Consider the following 18,244-nt stretch of genomic DNA (forward strand, 5'->3'; position numbering starts at 1 on the left):
CGAAGTATAAAAACCAACTAGTCCACCGAGAGATTCACAAGTTTACCCTGCTCAGCACTTTGGGAAACCCTGAAGCATTTGTGCTTTCATCTCACTTGACTGACTGTCATTCACTCCAGTGATTCTTTTACCCAATGCAGCAGAGGCCACATCTCCAGTCCACTGTGTTTTGACCAAGTAGAGGCAAACCACTGGTCTGTGGAGCAGGAAGCTGTCTGTATAGCCTGATATAGCCCTCAGTGACAGGCAGCCAGACTGCACGCACTGCTGCAAATGTAGCCGGGGTTTGTCGTTTTGATTTTTAAACTACAGACCAGATTTTAAAGCTTGGAGCAAGTACAGCTTTTCTTCGCAAAGGCTGCCCTGATAATCAATGTCATAATAATTCAAGGCAGCAAAACTGTTATGGGAAACTGCAATCATTTTGTACAACCCATTCACACAGTGCAGCACTGCAAGAATGGCCAAGAGGACACTGAAACAAAATGGACCTGAACTAGTGAGACATATTGGCTTGGCTATGCTACAAGCAGTAATCAGTCATCTACAACAAATCCAGACATCTTCTAGTATCACAGCATAGTGAGTTAAACCCTTAAATAGAAACCTGCACTTCATGACACTAACAGCCACGCATCTATCTATCTGTCTATATTCTTGGTTAATTTTACAGCTAGTTATTATTCGCAAAGGACTGTTGGGCAAGATATGACTTACAATAGAACACCACCTCCCAATAAAACCAGAGATGGACAGCCATCTCATAGATGCCCCAAAGTTATTTTCCCTGTGCTTTAAAATTCCTTTGCTGGAATGTTGTGTTTTAAAGCGTTCAGAAACGAACTATCCTTTCTTCCACTTGTGTGATGTGGTGAGGCAGGCAGCTCAATGAGGGCTGCAGAACAAAGAATGACACTGGTGGATAAAGGAATCAGTGACATCTCAAAGGCTGAGCAGATGTGTTTAATCAAGCCTATTACAACCTGGACTAATCCTGCTTTACACATCCTTATCCAGACATTACTGACAGACTCACAGAATACTTAAGCCTAGAGCTGAAACGATTAATCGAGTAATTCAAATAATTCGATTACAAAAAATGTTCGAGGCAAAGAATTTGCCTCGAAGCTTCGTTTAAAGCTGTAGTACATATGCCGGGCCTGTAGGTGGCACTGTAACGCTCCCACAAAAAAAAAAAAAAACGAGAAGCCCACAGTAGAGCATGCCCATAACTAATGTAAGCGCTAATCAATGTAGCAGGCGATGCTACAAGTTTACAAAGGCACATGCCGAGTAAAATAAAGCCTTTTAAGAGAAAGGGTCTGTGCTGATCGTCTGAAATGGACTTATGTGTTTAAAGTGAAGCAGTGTGTGTGTGTATATATATTTTTTTTTTTTTTTTTTTTTTTTTTTTTACGTGGTTTGCAGCACTGGCTGCTCTCCACCTCTGCAGATTATGCGAAAGGAAGTGCACTTTAAATTAACCATGTTTAACTATTCAAAAAAAACAAAAAAAAAAAACAGCTTTTTTTCAGATTTGATAAGAGCTTTTAATCAACAGGCTGTAGAATTAATTTATCAGTGCAGCTGTTGTGGAAATGTTGCACTCCAAAGCTGTTTTTTCAAAGGCTTTGTTATTTGCCAAGTATCCACAAAAAACAAGGAATTTGACTTCGGTTTGAGCTGCTCTGTACAGCATGCATAAATATACACTTAACACTGAATAAATCTCAGCAATAAAAAGTGCAAATAAAATGTGCAATAAGAAAAACAAAAAAAGAATGTCCTGTCCGCAGACTGAAGATTTCACAAAGCGCAAAAAACTTAATGTGAAAAAATAAATAATTACCTGGGAAAACAGAGAGAGAGGGAACATCCTAAACTTAAAAATCTGCATGATGGCACAGCGACATTGTGTCATTACTCAGGGAGAGCCCTGCCACTACTGATAGTTTAAAAATACAAAAGTACTTTTTTTATCTGATTACTCGATTAAAATGGTAAATGGACTGCATTTATAGCGCTTTTCCATCTGCATCAGACGCTCAAAGTGCTTTACAATTATGCCTCACATTCACTCCAATGTCAGGGTGCTGCCATACAAGGCAGCTCACTACACACCGGGAGCAATAGGGGATTAAAGGCCTTGCCCAAGGGCCCTCAGTGATTTTCCAGTGAGGCAGGGATTTGAACCCATGATCTTCTGGACTCAAGCCCAACACCTTAACCACTAGACCATCACCTCCCCTACTTTTTACTCGATAAAATAATCGATAGAATACTTGATTACAAAAATATTCGACAGCTGCAGCCCTACTTAAGCCATCTTCTCACAAGAACTCTGGACAACGATTAGGGGAAATTGATATCGTCTAGAGCCTGACCAATATAACAGTGGGCCGATAATGTTGGCTGATGAGCCCTGCATCAACATATTCTATTGGTGTATTTGCTGATATGAAATCTTACAGAATAAAAGTCTGTTGGAAATGGTGTCATATGTCCAGTAGTAGGTGGCCCAACAGCAGTGTTTACAATGCTGTCAAGCATGGCTGGGACCCCATTGACCACTGGTCACTGTGCCTCGCATCTCTCTCAGACTGTTTGTGTATTATTTATTTCTTTAATTTGTTCCTTCTCTCCCCCGTGAACAAGTTAGAGATAGGAATCCATTTAAGGCAGAGAGTGACTCATCTTTGTCAACGATCTCTGTTGAAGCTGGCATGCAACAACGTTCTGTCTTCTGCCAATAATGATGACTTCAAAATAAAGGTTTTGAAAATTAATCCCCAATATTTTCATAATAAAATGATGCACATCATCGTGCCATGCACAAGCCATATCTGAAAGCTGAGGCGGATCTGATAAACAGGTAGAGAGCTATGCGAGTCACATACACACAGACACAGCTTGCTTCATTGATAGATTGTCTTTATAATGAAGTTATACTGGTTAGAAGAATATTAATCCACAACTACATTTCTCTGCATAAGGGTATCATAATGAAATGTTAGGAATCACTGTCATTTCATTTTTAAAATGTGTATATCAGCAGATATCTGTATCAGTCCCCCCCACACACACACACACACACAGTGGAGCAGATAACTAACAATCGTTCATTTCAGTAAACAAGCACCAAAATTGGCACACATTCCTTAGACATTACTCTTGAGAAAAAAAAACAAAACAACCAACCAACCAACCAGCCATTTGAATCTTTAATAGGTGACCACGTAGGGGACAATTAAAGAATTACACAGGAGTGAAAATTTAAAACTGATCCAGTCATATTCAAAACTACAGAGTATTCATTTAATCAGATTCCAAAAATGTATAATTTCAACTATCCATGACTGAATGTTAGGTAGTTATGGGGTAAAAACAACAAGAATGGTAACTAAGGTCAATTTCAGTTTGCACAGGGGTCAAAAGTTAAAGCTGCTTCAATTGTGGTTAAAAAAGTGGTGCAAATCATTGATTGAGCTAATAGGATTAATATGAAAAATAGTTTTGATTGTGTTGAGTGCTTGGTCTCCAAAGTAAAGGCCAAACAATGTCTATGTCCATTGGATTCTATGACATATGTTACCCTATAACGTGACAACTAAGCATGATACATGGTGCAAACTATTCTATTTTAAAACCCTATTAACTCAACCAATAATTTGCATAACTTTTTATCAAAACTGGAGCAACTTTAACTTTTGACCCCATTACAAACTGAAATTGACCCTTTTCCCTCTTCTTTCGGCCTTTGCTCCAGAACTTCATAGAATTCAGTCATAGATAGTCCTAACTATACCTTTTTGGAATCTTTATGATCAGATAAATAATGTGGTATAGTTCTCACATTTGAACTCTGCGTGATATCGCAGGATCTGACCACTTATGGGGACCTGCTCTCCATTGTGCAATATACGAGGTCTGTTAGAAAAGCATCCGACCTTTTTATTTTTTTCAAAAACCATATGGATTTGAATGACGTGTGATTGCATCAGCCAAGCTTGAACCTTCGTGAGCATGCTGGAGTTTTTTCACGCCTGTCGGTTGCGTCATTCGCCTGTGAGCAGGCTTTGTGTGAGCAGTGGTCCACCCCTCTCATCGGATATTTATTGCGAATAAAATGTCTGAACGATTTGGAGCTTTGCTGCATCAAATTTTTCCAGAAACTGTGAGAGACCTCCAGGTGGTAACCATTCAGAAAATTCAGATGGCTTTCAGGGACGTGAAGGCTTTGTTGATCCGGGACGTCGTCTGACTTACACAACAATGGCAGAAGACGTGGACATCAGTACTTTTTCAGCACATTCCACTGTTACAGGAGTTTTTTTCATGGAAAGAGGAGCGGAGGGATGCGCCACCGTGCCGCTCATGGCGCGGCACAAAACCACCTCCATGTTGGTCTCACAGGACGGCTTTCAGATGGCTTTTCAGTCGTGTGACTATCCGAGAAATTGTGCATGAGCTGGACATGCCCTAACATGTCCTGTGAGGCTTCATCACGGCGTTGCTTTGCGCCATGCAGACCAACACAGAGGTGGTTTTGTACCGCGGCACGGTGGCGCATTCCTCCGCTCCTCTTTCCATGACAAAAACTCCTGTAACAGTGGAATGTGCCGTTCATTTCCAAACTGGACGCTCTGTTGATCCGGGACGTCGTCTGACTAGCACAGGAATTGCGGAAGACGTGGACATCAGCACTTTTTCGGCACATTGAGACAGATGTGCGGAGGAATTCGCGCGTCGCAGTGGAGCCGCATGGCGCAAAGCAACGCCGTGATGAAGCCTCACAGGACATGTTGGGGCATGTCCAGTTCATGCACAATTTCTCGGATAGTCACGACTGAAAAGCAACCGGAAGCCGTCTGAAAGCCGTCCTGTGAGACCAACACAGAGGTGGTTTTGTGCCGCGCTATGAGCGGCACAGTGGCGCATCCCTCCGCTCCTCTTTCCATGAAAAAAAAAAACTCCTGTAACAGTGGAATCTGCCGAAAAAGTACTGATGTCCACGCCTTCTGCCATTGTTGTGTAAGTCAGACAACGTCCCGGATCAACAAAGCCTTCACATTGGAAATGATCTGGTTGTTTCAGCCTGTCGATCGGCGCTCGGAGTGCGCCGCTCTCAGACGCTGTGGGCGGTCTTTAAACAGGCTGGAGCACTCCTTAATCTGTGTAATCCCCATAAAATCGTCCCTGAAAGCCATCTGAATTTTCCGAATGGTGTCCAGCTGGAGGTCTCTCAGAGTTTCTGGAAAAATTTGATGCAGCAAAGCTCCAAATCATTCTGACATTTTATTCGCAATAAAAATCCGACGAGAGGGGTGGACCACTGCTCACAGGCGAATGACGCAACCGACAGGCATGGAAAAAAAACGTACGCATGCGCACAAAGGTTCAACGTGATTCAAATCCATATGGTTTTTGAAAAAATAAAAAAGGTCGGATACTTTTCTAACAGACCTCGTATACACAGCATAACTTCACACAGATAAATGGTGCACTGTTTTGTTTTTGACTGCAATCATTAAAGTAGACGCGTAAAGTATTTTTTTTTTTTGTTCAGTTTCCAGTGGAGAAGAAAAGGCGAGGCAGATGGGAGATGTCATGTCGGTAAGTGTTAGCCTACACAACTAACCAGAGTAGCTCCGTTTTCTTGCCTGCAAAACGGCCTTGACACATTTGTGCTTTGGGTCATAAACAAACCCCAACACATGTCCACTTTCCCACCGCACTGTCACTTTCTTTGCATTTTCACTTTGTCTGCATGTAATCTACCCAAAAACCCATTGAAAATGTCGTAGTTCCCCCCCCCGAAGTAAAGAAATAACGTCTTATTTTACCCCTTTAGCGCTTGCGGTACCCAATTGAAAATTCAAGTGGCCAGTCAGTTTTTTCAAAAGAGTAATATCTAAGAAGTATTTCTGCCAAATTTGGTGCTTGCTTCACCATTTGGAAGATTCCTCTCTAAATATTCTGTTATCTGCTGCACTACAAAAAACAACAAAAAAATCCATATCGGTAGGGCTCTAATACTGTACGAAGTTAACCTTTTGCACAAATGACACAAAAAAGGAGGCTGTCTACATCAAGCATGTTCTCACCCAAAGGAAATACTCTGATTTGTTTTGGCAGATCGCGGCACCTAAGTTGAGTATGCAGGAGACAAGACATAAAGCAAAAAAGGTATGTTGCAAAAACTGCTCTTGCCATTCTTTGACTTTGAATGACAAGTTCAGTATTGCTTCTTGCTGACAGATGTTCCCAACCCTCATTCTCTAGTTCATTTCAATTGCCTTTCTTCACCCACAGATGTTGGTGTTCTGCTTCCAGTCTCACACCAATCACATAACAGAAACATTAACACACCCACTTGCTCACTTATGAAAGCTCCAGACAAACTGCAGTAATGGGCTCAATCTGACATTGCACACTTTGTACTACAGAGTAGGAAACTTAAAATCTGATTCACATGCAGTCCAATTGATTAAGACATTTATGTTCGCACAGTTAATTCAAGTAAAATCTGGATAGGTTTGTGATTGCAATACATGCGTGAAACCTGGTTGACAAAAATGCTTTCTGGCAATCGTATTCACTTTCCATTTCTTTTCTCTTGATGTCTGCCTCAATGTCTGTTATATACAGAAAAATACTTAGAGGGCAAACCAAATATTGATGTGATAACACAGAGTGAAGTGTAACTGATCACCTGAACCCGAGATCACTGTTCAACCAAAATATTGTTGCTCATCTGGTAAGCAAAACAAGGCTATAGCTGAAAACAATAACTTTTTTAGTTACACCAAAACAAGCTGCAAAATTTTACACCCATGCAGAATCAACTTGTTTTGTTAATCCCCATTACATTCTTTCAGTTAAAATGTATCACAGAATAAATTCCATCAGCATACAGCTTTAGTGTGGCCTATTTCTTTGAACTGAGGTATTCAGCAGGGAACTGAAAGGCGACATGTCAAATAACCAGGGCTGCTGTTGGTGGAGGAAAAATGAGAGCACATGATCTGAAACTCAGGATCCAACCCACATAATTCTCATTGTCCTAAAAATGGGTACCTGCTTTCCCTGTAGTGCTTTTATTTTCTCTTATCTTTTGTGTTAAAGGTCACACTGTGCACCCAGTTCAAGATAGGCTTCAACTGTCTGGCAAAGAGCAGGGCTGACCCCACCTTCTGCAGAAAGACATACAGGAGCAGCACAACTTGTTGAAATTGTTAGTGACTTATAGAAACAAACTTGTAAAGGTCGCTATACAGAAGGCAGGAAAATGATCATGTTCACCTCTGTATATTGAACGATCAGACGATATCGTAATGATCATAACAGGCCTATTTGCAGATATGAAAATTTGCGCTGACAAAAACGTCAGATAAGTTAGACGTTCAGACCACTGTGGGTCAGACTACAGCATGTGGGACTCTACATTTAAGAGCAGGCCAGACATCATTTCAAGACATGGCCAGCAAACTCTGTTGTGATTCGTGGAGGAAATGCATTATTGGAGATGTGGCTGATATAGAGTTTCTAACACAATGATCTGAGCAGAAGTTTTATTAAGTTTCATTACAAACCATGAACGACAACCTGAGTGACTTAAAGCAGCAATTTATGATGAATTTAATCAATGTGTCTTTAAACAACATCAGCTTTTATCATTATCTTTTTCACCGTCAACACAATTCTCCTAGCCGGAAGCAAGCCGCCATCTTAGTTTGGGGGAATTTGAGCGACTTCGGTAACATTGAAAGCAGCATGAAAATGCCTAAAAGTTGTTGTTTTCCGGGTTGTATATGAGATATTTCCGGGTTGCTATCCCGAACAACCGTTCTATATTATACCATCTGAGAAATGCAGGCATGAGAAATTGCTCGCGGTAATCAACAAGGCCCCTGTAAACACCGATGGGAGTATCAACAAAAAGAAACAATGGAATCCCAAGTCTGGTCCTGCTATCTGTGTTCTGCACATTTCATCTAGTAAGTACTTTTTGTGTTAATATTTATGAATTTGAGGTTGTCGTCGGGATCCGTTCACGTTTTTCAACCGTTTGAAAATTCTGATAAAGCGCCAGCTACAGAAATGAAGTTGGATGACTGTTAAACGATGTCTCCGAAAGTCAACCCAAGTCCATATTTCTTGTTTTGGCTTCGGAGTCCATTGTTAGTGCCGTGTGACCAGGGCTTAACTGATACAATTATTAATATATATAAGTAAAAGAATACTCGGGAGGACTCCTGATGAAGCATGTATAGACACCTTTGTAATCCATCTCTGGCCATTGTTTAGGATTGTCTAACCAGTTGTCTGCAATAATCTTATATGGGTATTTTCGGATTCCTGCCAACTCCAGCTTCTTTCTGTATTGATTCCGTGCCTCGGGTGGCAAATTCTCTTCGTACTGAAAGACGAAAGACGTGCAGACGGACTGGCATGTCGCGCCTGCCACAGCAAAAACACCTCCGTGTTGATAACCATTTCTAAAATCCAGGCGGCTTTTGGTGGCTTTCAGTTGAGTATCTGAGAAATTGTTTAACAGCAGGGCATGTTCCAACTTGTCCTTAAGGTGTTTTTCCTGTGGCTGGCGCGCCGCGCCGGCTGCGAGCTGATGCACCAATCCGTCCGCACATCTTTCATTAAAAAAAAAAAAATCTCCTTTAACAGTGGAATGTCCGGATAAACTGTTGATTCCGACCTCTTCTGAAAGTTCTGTTCTCACGACATCCTGGGTCAACAGAGGCTTAAATTTGGAGGTTTTCAGCTTGAAACAGGATGACGACGTCACCTCGGAGAGCTGCGCGATGTCCCGCTCTGTGGGAAGTCCTTACAGCGATAGAAACAATCCAAAATCTCTCAGCCGTTAAAATTTTCACCGAAAACCAGCTGAATTTCTCAAATGGTGTCCACTCGGATGTGCCTCACAGTTTTTGAAAAAATTTTGATGAAGCACAGCGCCAGTCTCCCAGCAACTTCTCAGACAATGAAAATCCGGAGGCTGGACCATTCCTTCCACAAGGCGTGTTCACAGGCGAATGACGTCACCGACAGGCGTGAAAAAACTCTCGCATGCCCACAAGGGTTCAAGCTTGGCTGATGTAATCACACGTGATTCAAATCCATATGGTTTTTTTTTTTTAAATAATAAGGTCGGATACTTTTCTAATAGACCTCGTATTCATAATCAGATAACTGTTAGTAATCACATAACTGCAATAATCTGATCTCTCGCATTTACACGCACTTGAGTAATCAGATAATCAGAAAACCCTGGTTTACATGATTTCAGTCCATAAGTTGGATTTCTTTGGAAGTGGAGAAAAGAGTAGCTTGTGAAGAAAAAGTATAGACTTTATAGAGAAAAGACAGCACTCTGACTGCCTCCCTTTCTCCAAGAAATTAGCTCGTTAGAATGCTGAAACACATGCAAATGTAAAAGAATGAAATAAATCTGATTAATGGTATACATGTTTATGTACACATATAAGTGATGCCATTGTTGGATCAGTGGCTGAAGTTTCATTTCTTTAAAACCAGACGGCACACCTGCCCCGAGTACATATACAGTTTTAAAGACTGAGCACATTTCCAAAATACCACAACAACCAAAAAATAAATAAAAGTACTTAATTTACTCGTATTTGGAGTCAGTCTGGGTAAATCGTCACGCCCTTCCTCCCGGCTCATTTTGTCTTTCTGTTCTCGGTTAAAAAAATCTTCATGCTCTTTAATGTGGTACTTTTACAAATACGTGATTAAGTACGTTGTATTGTAGGTTGCAACAGAGCTTCTGCCACTTGACACAACAGCTTTGCGAACATTGCACATTGCTGTCTTGCTTTGCAGTGTTTGAGCGGACATGTCAGTGACTGTACTCCTTAATGCTAGCCTGCTAGCTGGCCGCAAACTGTGGAAGGGACCTCCCAAATGGTGTGTCTCATTATTCCACGTCTCATTGAGACATGCCTCAGTCCAGAACACCCCGGGAGTGGATTCGGTCCCATCCCTAATTGAAATTAAAGAAAAGGGGAAAAAAAACAATGTTTATATTTCTGTACTGGCCAAAAGGAGCTTGAAAAATATTGACATATCTAATATAGGCAAAAATCCAATATTGTGCATCACCACAGTGGACAGCCAGTTCTTGTGTCTGTGTGCAGACACTGTCTTGCTTGCATGAGCATAAACAAAATGTGCATGTTTTGACAGTGAGAGGAAACCCATATAAATATGAGAATGTGCAAACTTTACACAGAAAAGAGGTGGGCTTTGGGGGGAAATCGAACCCTTGCTTTTAGGTTGTAATGCCAATTATTGCCATGCTGATGTAAACACCTGTTCATAAACACAGGCCATTAGTCCTTTGCGTGGCCACAGAACTATGAATCAATGCAGTACAGGCCAACTAATTCAACAGGAGCTCTCATCTGCCCACATACTAGCTATATAAATAGCTAACCTATTCAGCTATACTCCAAGATGAGTGCAAAGCCATCACAATCACTAGCATCTGGAAGGTAGGATTTTTTTTTTTTTTTTTTTTAAAGCATGAGCTAGATACTAACAAGTCAGCACAGTGGCTTAGTGGTAAGCAATGTTGCCTCACAGCAAGAAGGTCCTGCGTTCACCTCCTGCCTGGTTCTTTCTATGTGGAGTTTGCATAGATTTCTCCTAGATGCTCCAGCTTCCTCCCATTTCCAAAGACATGCAGATTAGCTGAATTGAAAACGTTAAATTGACCAAAGATGCGAATCTGTTTAATTGGTTATATGTGGTCCTGTGATAGACCAGCGTGTACCCCGCCTCTTGCACTATGACTGCTGGGATAGGCTCTAGTCCCTGTGACCCTTGACTGGGGCAAGTAGGTTTACAAAATGAATGGATCCTAACAAGTGCTGCAATCAATTTTAGTCTTTTTTTTCTCTTCTTCTTCTTTCAGCTTGCCCCAACTTCATCAGGGTCTAAACAGCAGATTCACTTTGGGATTTGCCATGTGTTTTATGCTGGCTGCCCTTCCTCATGGAGACACATGTGCAGCTCCTAGTGTTCCTAAGCAGTCTCCCAGCTAAGTACAAACGAGATGCTGCTTAACTTCCAAGATCTGACAGAATCATGTGTAAACAGGTGTACCGCAACTCAGTGCCACCATCAAAGGGAAAAACATAAGCAGAGTACAGACATAATTCAAGATTTTAGATGTGCCTTTACGTGGATTAACTTAATTGAATACATACCGATCAAATACTTTGTGTTCCAGTGTGTCAACACAGTCAGAAGACCTACATGCAACCTGGCACTGCAGTCTTTCTAAAGAACATCTTTGTTTTGCAGTACAACACTGACTGCACTGGCTGCCACGACGAACTGAAAGTTAAGAAAATGAAACGGAAAAAAATGCCATCGGGCTTAAATTTTATAAACCTGAATTGTTAAGATTATTTTGGGATCCACATGAATAATTCACGTCATGTGATCTGAAGCCCTACTTTTAATACTGAAATATTTTTTAATCCCATTAAAAACTGCAAAAATATATATTATCACTACACTAGGAGAAGTGAAATACGCGTATGATTCAACAAAATATGAAATGCAAGGAGCATATGTAATGATCCAATTTGGGCTGCTACATTTTAGTGCTAGATAGAGTAACACCTGCCTCAATCATCTGGAGCTACTTCCCTCTTCTTTCTGACTTTGATATTTTGTTTTGGATCAACTAAATTTTAACATATTTCCTTTTTGCATTACTGTTGGTGCAACCAATGATCAAAGAGTTTTGGGCATTTTAAACTACAGAAATACCACAAAGCTGCCTTTGGACAAAATGGTTTGTTTTTACTCTTCAACATCGTTGCTATGGGCAGCGCATTATAGAAGAGCTTGCTTACTTTGTCAAAAATGAGAAATGAATGGACAGTTTGTAGCTACTACTAAAATAGGGCTGAGAACCTCATTCAGTTGTACAAAATGTTATGCAACATAATGAAGGGAACTCAAGCATCATCTGTTTGAGTATTTAGCTTGATATTTTGAGTCAAAACAGAAAATGAGAAGAAACTGGCTAGCATGTGGCATCTGGAAAATAACTTCCGATACCAAACTGGCTTCTGTCTGCTCAACATCTAGTCATATACATATTTTAAATTAAATAAAGAGACAGAACAACTAGTTAGCAGTAATGTGCGGATAAGAATTTTAAAAGAAGTTTCGCCAAATCTTGTCAGTCATTAGCACTTTTAACTAGCAGCATATTTGCTAGCATGGCCAAGAAGGCCGAGGGAGGCTAATTTTCAGTTTCACAACACAGAGGGAAAACATGGAGGTAGAGAATTGGCAAGATACGTACCGAGAAGTAGTAATTTCAGCTCTCTCCTGGAGTCTCGCTTGTCTCGGCGGAGCTGCTTGTCAATTTCTGCATTGATTCGCTTCGATTCCTTCGCCTCTTCGCTTAGGCAGCAAGCCATCATGGACTCCAGAGTCATCCCCTCTGGTTTTTAGCAGCCCGGTTCACACGGGACCCCACACGAGTTTGGACTGCGGTTTGTTTTTTTCCCCCCCGAATCCTCCACGCTTCGATCTCAGGCGATGAGGCGGAATGTCGGGCTGAACCTGCGACAGAGGAGCGGAGCTCAGGGCTTCGCTGCTGTCAAAGTTGAGCCCCGCCAGCCGAGAACGAGTGCGACGTCACCCGAAGCTTTCTCGACACATCACCGGAGATTCGGACAAAGGAGGGAGTCTCACCTCTCTGGGATGAATAGCGCAAATATTACAATCAAATAATAAAATGAGTAAAAAAAAAAAAAAGTAGCTCAGGAATTGCTGTTAGCTCCCAGGGTTGTCACTGCGGTCCAAATCAGTCTTCAAAAAGTGGTTCAAAACTGCAGCGTCGCGACAACGACATCCAGCTAACATCAACGTTCTGCTAATTCGCCCTCAAAAAACACCCCCCCAAAAAACACAAGTCTTTGCTCGCAAATGAGTAAAGATACTGCACTATTCACACCGCGGTTAACTAAAGCGACACTACCTTATGTTGGCTCCGAAAGCTGCCTTCCTTGCTAGCCTGTGTGTCGATCCGCAGCTATTGAAGCAGTGAGACGCTTCGAATCATTTGTCAGCCCATCTACCGATACCTGGACGAGGCTCCAGTATATCCCAAAACATTTTCAACAACGGTGCAGCAGAGAAAACGCACACCGACCTGGCGGATTTCTGCAGTTTATAATCAGTAGAAAACAACGTTTACAACGTAGCGGTAGCTGGACAGAAGTGCGCACAGTAAACTGCTGCCAAGCGAGGAGGCGGAGTTACTGAAGAGGGCGGAGACACGCGTGAGGTGGGGGCACTGATTGGTAGTCACACCAACTCAATGAACAAGGCGGGTCCTCTGGAAAGACCAGATTCAAAATAATTTATAAAGGAGGCGAACACGTGAGGCGCACTATTTTATTTCTCTCAAACCCACTAAAATATTAGAAGGCAAGTGGTGAAACAAGAAAACGTTTCTACCTATGACGGTAACGCCGGTATCACACTAGTTCTGTGATACCAGTGACATCTAGTGGTCATAGTTATACATTTCCATATGACCTTTGTTCTAGTATTCATTCACTTCATGGAGACATTACGCTCATTACATATTAAAGGTGCAATAAATGAAATTTTTAAACATTAACAAAACATCCAACAATTATTTTCCCTGTCGAGATTTAGAGGTGTAATGGTGCTTTTTGCAGACAGTAAAGCAACACTCCCTCTGTGTATATGATAATCAGGCATTTTCATAACTGTACCAGTTGTGTGTAACCATTTGCCCCTGTCGCGGTCTTCGCTATCTGCACATGCATGAGCTCTCTGTGCATGCACAAAATGCGGTTTGTCCTGTACTGAGTTCACCCTGAGTGCAGAAAGGACTGAGCGCTGGTTTCAATTAATGGAGAAAAACAGCCTGCCTGTAAACCTGATCCATTTATGGAGAAAAATAACCCGCCTGTATAGTGCAGCAGATAAGTTAATATTTACTGAGGGATCCTTCAAATGGTGATGCAAGCACCAAATTTGGCACACATACTCCTTAGACATTACTCTTTTAAAAATGGCGAGTGGCCACATGAATTTTCAATAGGCGGCCTAGAAGGGGTCAACTGAAGAATTACACAGGGGTCAAAATTTAAAAATGCTCCAATCATATTGAAAGGTATTCCATATTATTTGTCTGATCATAAAGATTCCAAAAGGTATAGTTTGGACTATCTGTGAATGCATGTTATGGAGTTATGGGGTAAAAACAGCAAAAACACTGAGAAAGGTCAATTTCAGTTTGTACAGGGGTCCAAAGTTAAAGTTGCTCCAATTTTGGTAAAAAATAAATAAATAAAAAAAATGGTGCAAATTACTGGTTGAGCTATTAGGATTAATAAATGGAATAGTTTTGACTGTGGTGCATGCTTGGTTAAACAATGTCGGCATCCATTGGATTCTATGTTGTTACATGCTACCCTGTAACATGATAACTAAGCATGATACATGATGCAAACTATTCCTTTTTAAAACCATATTCACTCAACTAATAATTTGCATCACTTTTTACCAAAAATTGGCATAACTTTAACTTTTGACCCATGTACAAATTGAAAGTGACTTTTGTCACCATTCTTGCTATTTTTACTCCATAACTCCAGAACATTCATTCACAGATAGTCCAAACTATACCTTTTTGGAATCTTTATGATCAGACAAATAATATGGAATATCTTTCAATATGATTGGAGCAAAAAGTTTGACCCCAAGTCTAAGGAGTATGTGTGCCAAATTTGGTGCTTGCATCACCATTTGAAGCATTTTTTCAGTTATCCGCTGCATTAGTAAACCTGATTTTGGTTCGCACACAGAACAGGTAAACTCAGTACAGGACCCAGTTTTTCGCACACACACAAAAAGCAAATATTTTTTTAAAATCTAGTATGGGGATCACCTCAGAACATAACACCCCTGTGTATGTTTATATAATGCCTTGGTGCATTTTATGACACCTAATGACTATGGTGATTAAAAAAACTGCCTGAAGCGAAGTTCTAAGACTGATTTGGCGGCAGCGCGGGGGGGGGTTATATATGTGTACTGGACAAATACACCTAGCTGAGTACACCGCTTCAGATCTTGCACCACCAGTAAAGTTCTTTTGGTGTCTCCCTCCCTGATAGAACTCCACCTTACATGGAGGATGGGTGAGACAAGTATAAAGCAGGTTCTTGGAATTATTAATATTTTGACTGTCCCATAGTTTTACTCCAATTCCAGTTGCCCCATTCATTCTCAACCAATCCTTCCTAAACAAATATTTCATAAAACAATATTTGCAAATGAAGCTATTGTCAAAGGCGAGTGCATCAACCAATCCTTCCTAAATAAATATTTAATAAACAATACATGCAAATGAAGCTATCGTCAAAGGTGAGTACAACATTCAGAGGCTTATTTGTTAATGTTTTAATATTAAAGTTATAAAAAAAAGGTGAACTTTGAACTGACAGAAAATACTGCTGACCAACAGTAAAATGATGCTATCATAGCTTTGAACGTACAGATGAGAACAAAATTATTAGCCTCCCTATGAAATTTAACATTTTGTTCAAAATTTTCCCAAGTGCTTTTTTTTTTTTTTTAAACAGAGCGAGGAGTTTTCAACACAGCGTTTCTACACATCCTGGATTGATTTTGAATGTTTACATTATTTTACTTTGCACACAGAAACAAAATTATTTCACAGAAACTAAAAGCTACCATCATCAACATTATTAGCTCTCCTGATGCTAATAGTCAGTTGTGCATCATTTTTGCTGGTTAAGCCTGCAGTCATTTATTGTACACTCAACAAAAATATAAACGCAACACTTTTGGTTTTGCTCCCATTTTGTATGAGATGAACTCAAAGATCTAAAACTTTTTCTACATACACAATATCACCATTTCCCTCAAATACTGTTCACAAACCAGTCTAAATCTGTGATAGTGAGCACTTCTCCTTTGCTGAGATAATCCATCCCACCTCACAGGTGTGCCATACCAAGATGCTGATTAGACACCATGATTAGTGCACAGGTGTGCCTTAGACTGCCCACAATAAAAGGCCACTCTGAAAGGTGCAGTTTTGTTTTATTGGGGGGGGATACCAGTCAGTATCTGGTGTGACCACCATTTGCCTCATGCAGTGCAACACATCTCCTTCGCATCATTCGTGAAGAGAACACCTCTCCAACGTGCCAAACGCCAGCGAATGTGAGCATTTGACCACTCAAGTCGGTTACGACGACAAACTGGAGTCAGGTCGAGATCCCGATGAGGACGACAAGCATGCAGATGAGCTTCCCTGAGACAGTTTCTGACAGTTTGTGCAGAAATTCTTTGGTTATGCAAACTGATTGTTCCAGCAGCTGTCCGAGTGGCTGGTCTCAGACGATCTTGGAGGTGAACATGCTGGATGTGGAGGTCCTGGGCTGGTGTGGTTACACGTGGTCTGCGGTTGTGAGGCTGGTTGGATGTACTGCCAAATTCTCTGAAACGCCTTTGGAGACGGCTTATGGTAGAGAAATGAACATTCAATACACAAGCAACAGCTCTGGTTGACATTCCTGCTGTCAGCATGCCAATTGCACGCTCCCTCAAATCTTGCGACATCTGTGGCATTGTGCTGTGTGATAAAACTGCACCTTTCAGAGTGGCCTTTTATTGTGGGCAGTCTAAGGCACACCTGTGCACTAATCATGGTGTCTAATCAGCATCTTGATATGGCACACCTGTGAGGTGGGATGGATTATCTCAGCAAAGGAGAAGTGCTCACTATCACAGATTTAGACTGGTTTGTGAACAGTATTTGAGGGAAATGGTGATATTGTGTATGTAGAAAAAGTTTTAGATCTTTGAGTTCATCTCATACAAAATGGGAGCAAAACCAAAAGTGTTGCGTTTATATTTCTGTTGAGTATAGTTTTCAACAAGTCTCAGGCGTGTCTCCTGAAGAATCCCAGCCCATTCTTCTTTGTTGACTCAAGCTCCTCCAGATTTGATAGTCTTCTGGCATGGACCATGGTCTTCAGTTCACCCCACAGATCTTCAATGGGAGGAAGTCAGAGCTTTGAGCAGGCCAGTTAAGAACGGTCACTTTGATCTTCTGGAGGTACTAGTTCTTCACCGGGAGCTACGCCTTTTGGGTCATATTGGAAGACAAAGTGATGACCCAGACTCAGTTTTGCTGCTGACTGCTTGAGGTTTTCTTTCAAAATCTTCACATAACCTCCTTTCTTCATGATTCCTTCCACCTTGAGATTCACAGTTCCAGACACACTGAAGCATATCCTCACAGTATAATACTCTCACCGCTGTTTCACTGTGGGGACGGTGTTCTTTGGGCTCTACACCACTCCCTTCTTTCTCCAAACATAAGCAACATCTCTATGGTCAAAAAGCTTTAGTTTTGTCTCATCTGACCAAAGGGGATGCTTCTAGTGTGCATAATCTTGTTCTAGGTTGTCCTGAGCATATTTCAGTCTGGCTTTAAGGTGTCTCTCTTCTGCAGAAGTAGAGTTTTCCTTAATCTGAAGCCTCGCAGTCCATTCCTGTCCAATGCTCTAATGATTGTCTTCTTTGATACTACACTTTCCCGACTTGGCTAAATCATTCACTCGTGTCTTGGCAGTTATAATGGGATCTTTTTTCCAGAGCCATTGAAATATTTTACTTCCTACCTCTGCCAGGCTTGTTCTGCACTGTGTGGCTCTCTGAATTTCTTGATGATGCTTCTCTCTCTCCAGTTCTTGACACTTTGGAAATGATGTGATAACTTTGGGTGTGCTTCTCCTGCTCTGTGAGGATCAAAAATTCTTTGTCTCCAGTCTAAACTAATTTCTTTTGATGCTTTCTCAAACGCCAGCTCAAACGCTTACTGAAAGTTTCATACAGTGTGTATATTGGAAGATAACACTGAGTTTTAATTTGATCTTACAAGCTCTGAGCATTATAAAGTTAAAGCACATCATTGCGCAACAGTGGTTTGTGCTGTGTTTCATCAAAAAGTCAGTTTTAAAGGGAGCTACTAATTTTGACCCTGGTAGTTTTGGGGTTTTGTGAAATTATTTTGTTTCTATGTGCAAAGTAAAATCACATAAGCATCCAAAACAAAACTAGGACGTTTCGAAATGCTGTGTTGAAAATTCCGTACTCTGTAAAA

General features: G+C 41.1%; 1 protein-coding gene across 2 annotated transcripts in view; it reads right to left on the minus strand.

Annotated features, from left to right (window-relative positions):
• gna11b (guanine nucleotide binding protein (G protein), alpha 11b (Gq class)) overlaps positions 1 to 13,205 on the minus strand; it is a 61,272-nt gene extending 48,067 nt beyond the window's left edge. Inside the window, exon 1 of one of the 2 annotated variants that reach the window (XM_034160027.1) lies at positions 12,365 to 13,205. In XM_034160027.1, coding sequence (XP_034015918.1) covers positions 12,365 to 12,500 — 136 coding nt within the window. In that variant the 5' untranslated portion in view covers positions 12,501 to 13,205. The remainder of the gene's footprint in view (positions 1 to 12,364) is intronic. The other variant, XM_034160026.1, reaches the window with a different exon arrangement.
• Between the last annotated feature and the right edge of the window lie 5,039 nt (positions 13,206 to 18,244).

Source organism: Thalassophryne amazonica, chromosome 19, assembly GCF_902500255.1.
Source record: "Thalassophryne amazonica chromosome 19, fThaAma1.1, whole genome shotgun sequence".
Classification (NCBI taxonomy): domain Eukaryota; kingdom Metazoa; phylum Chordata; class Actinopteri; order Batrachoidiformes; family Batrachoididae; genus Thalassophryne; species Thalassophryne amazonica.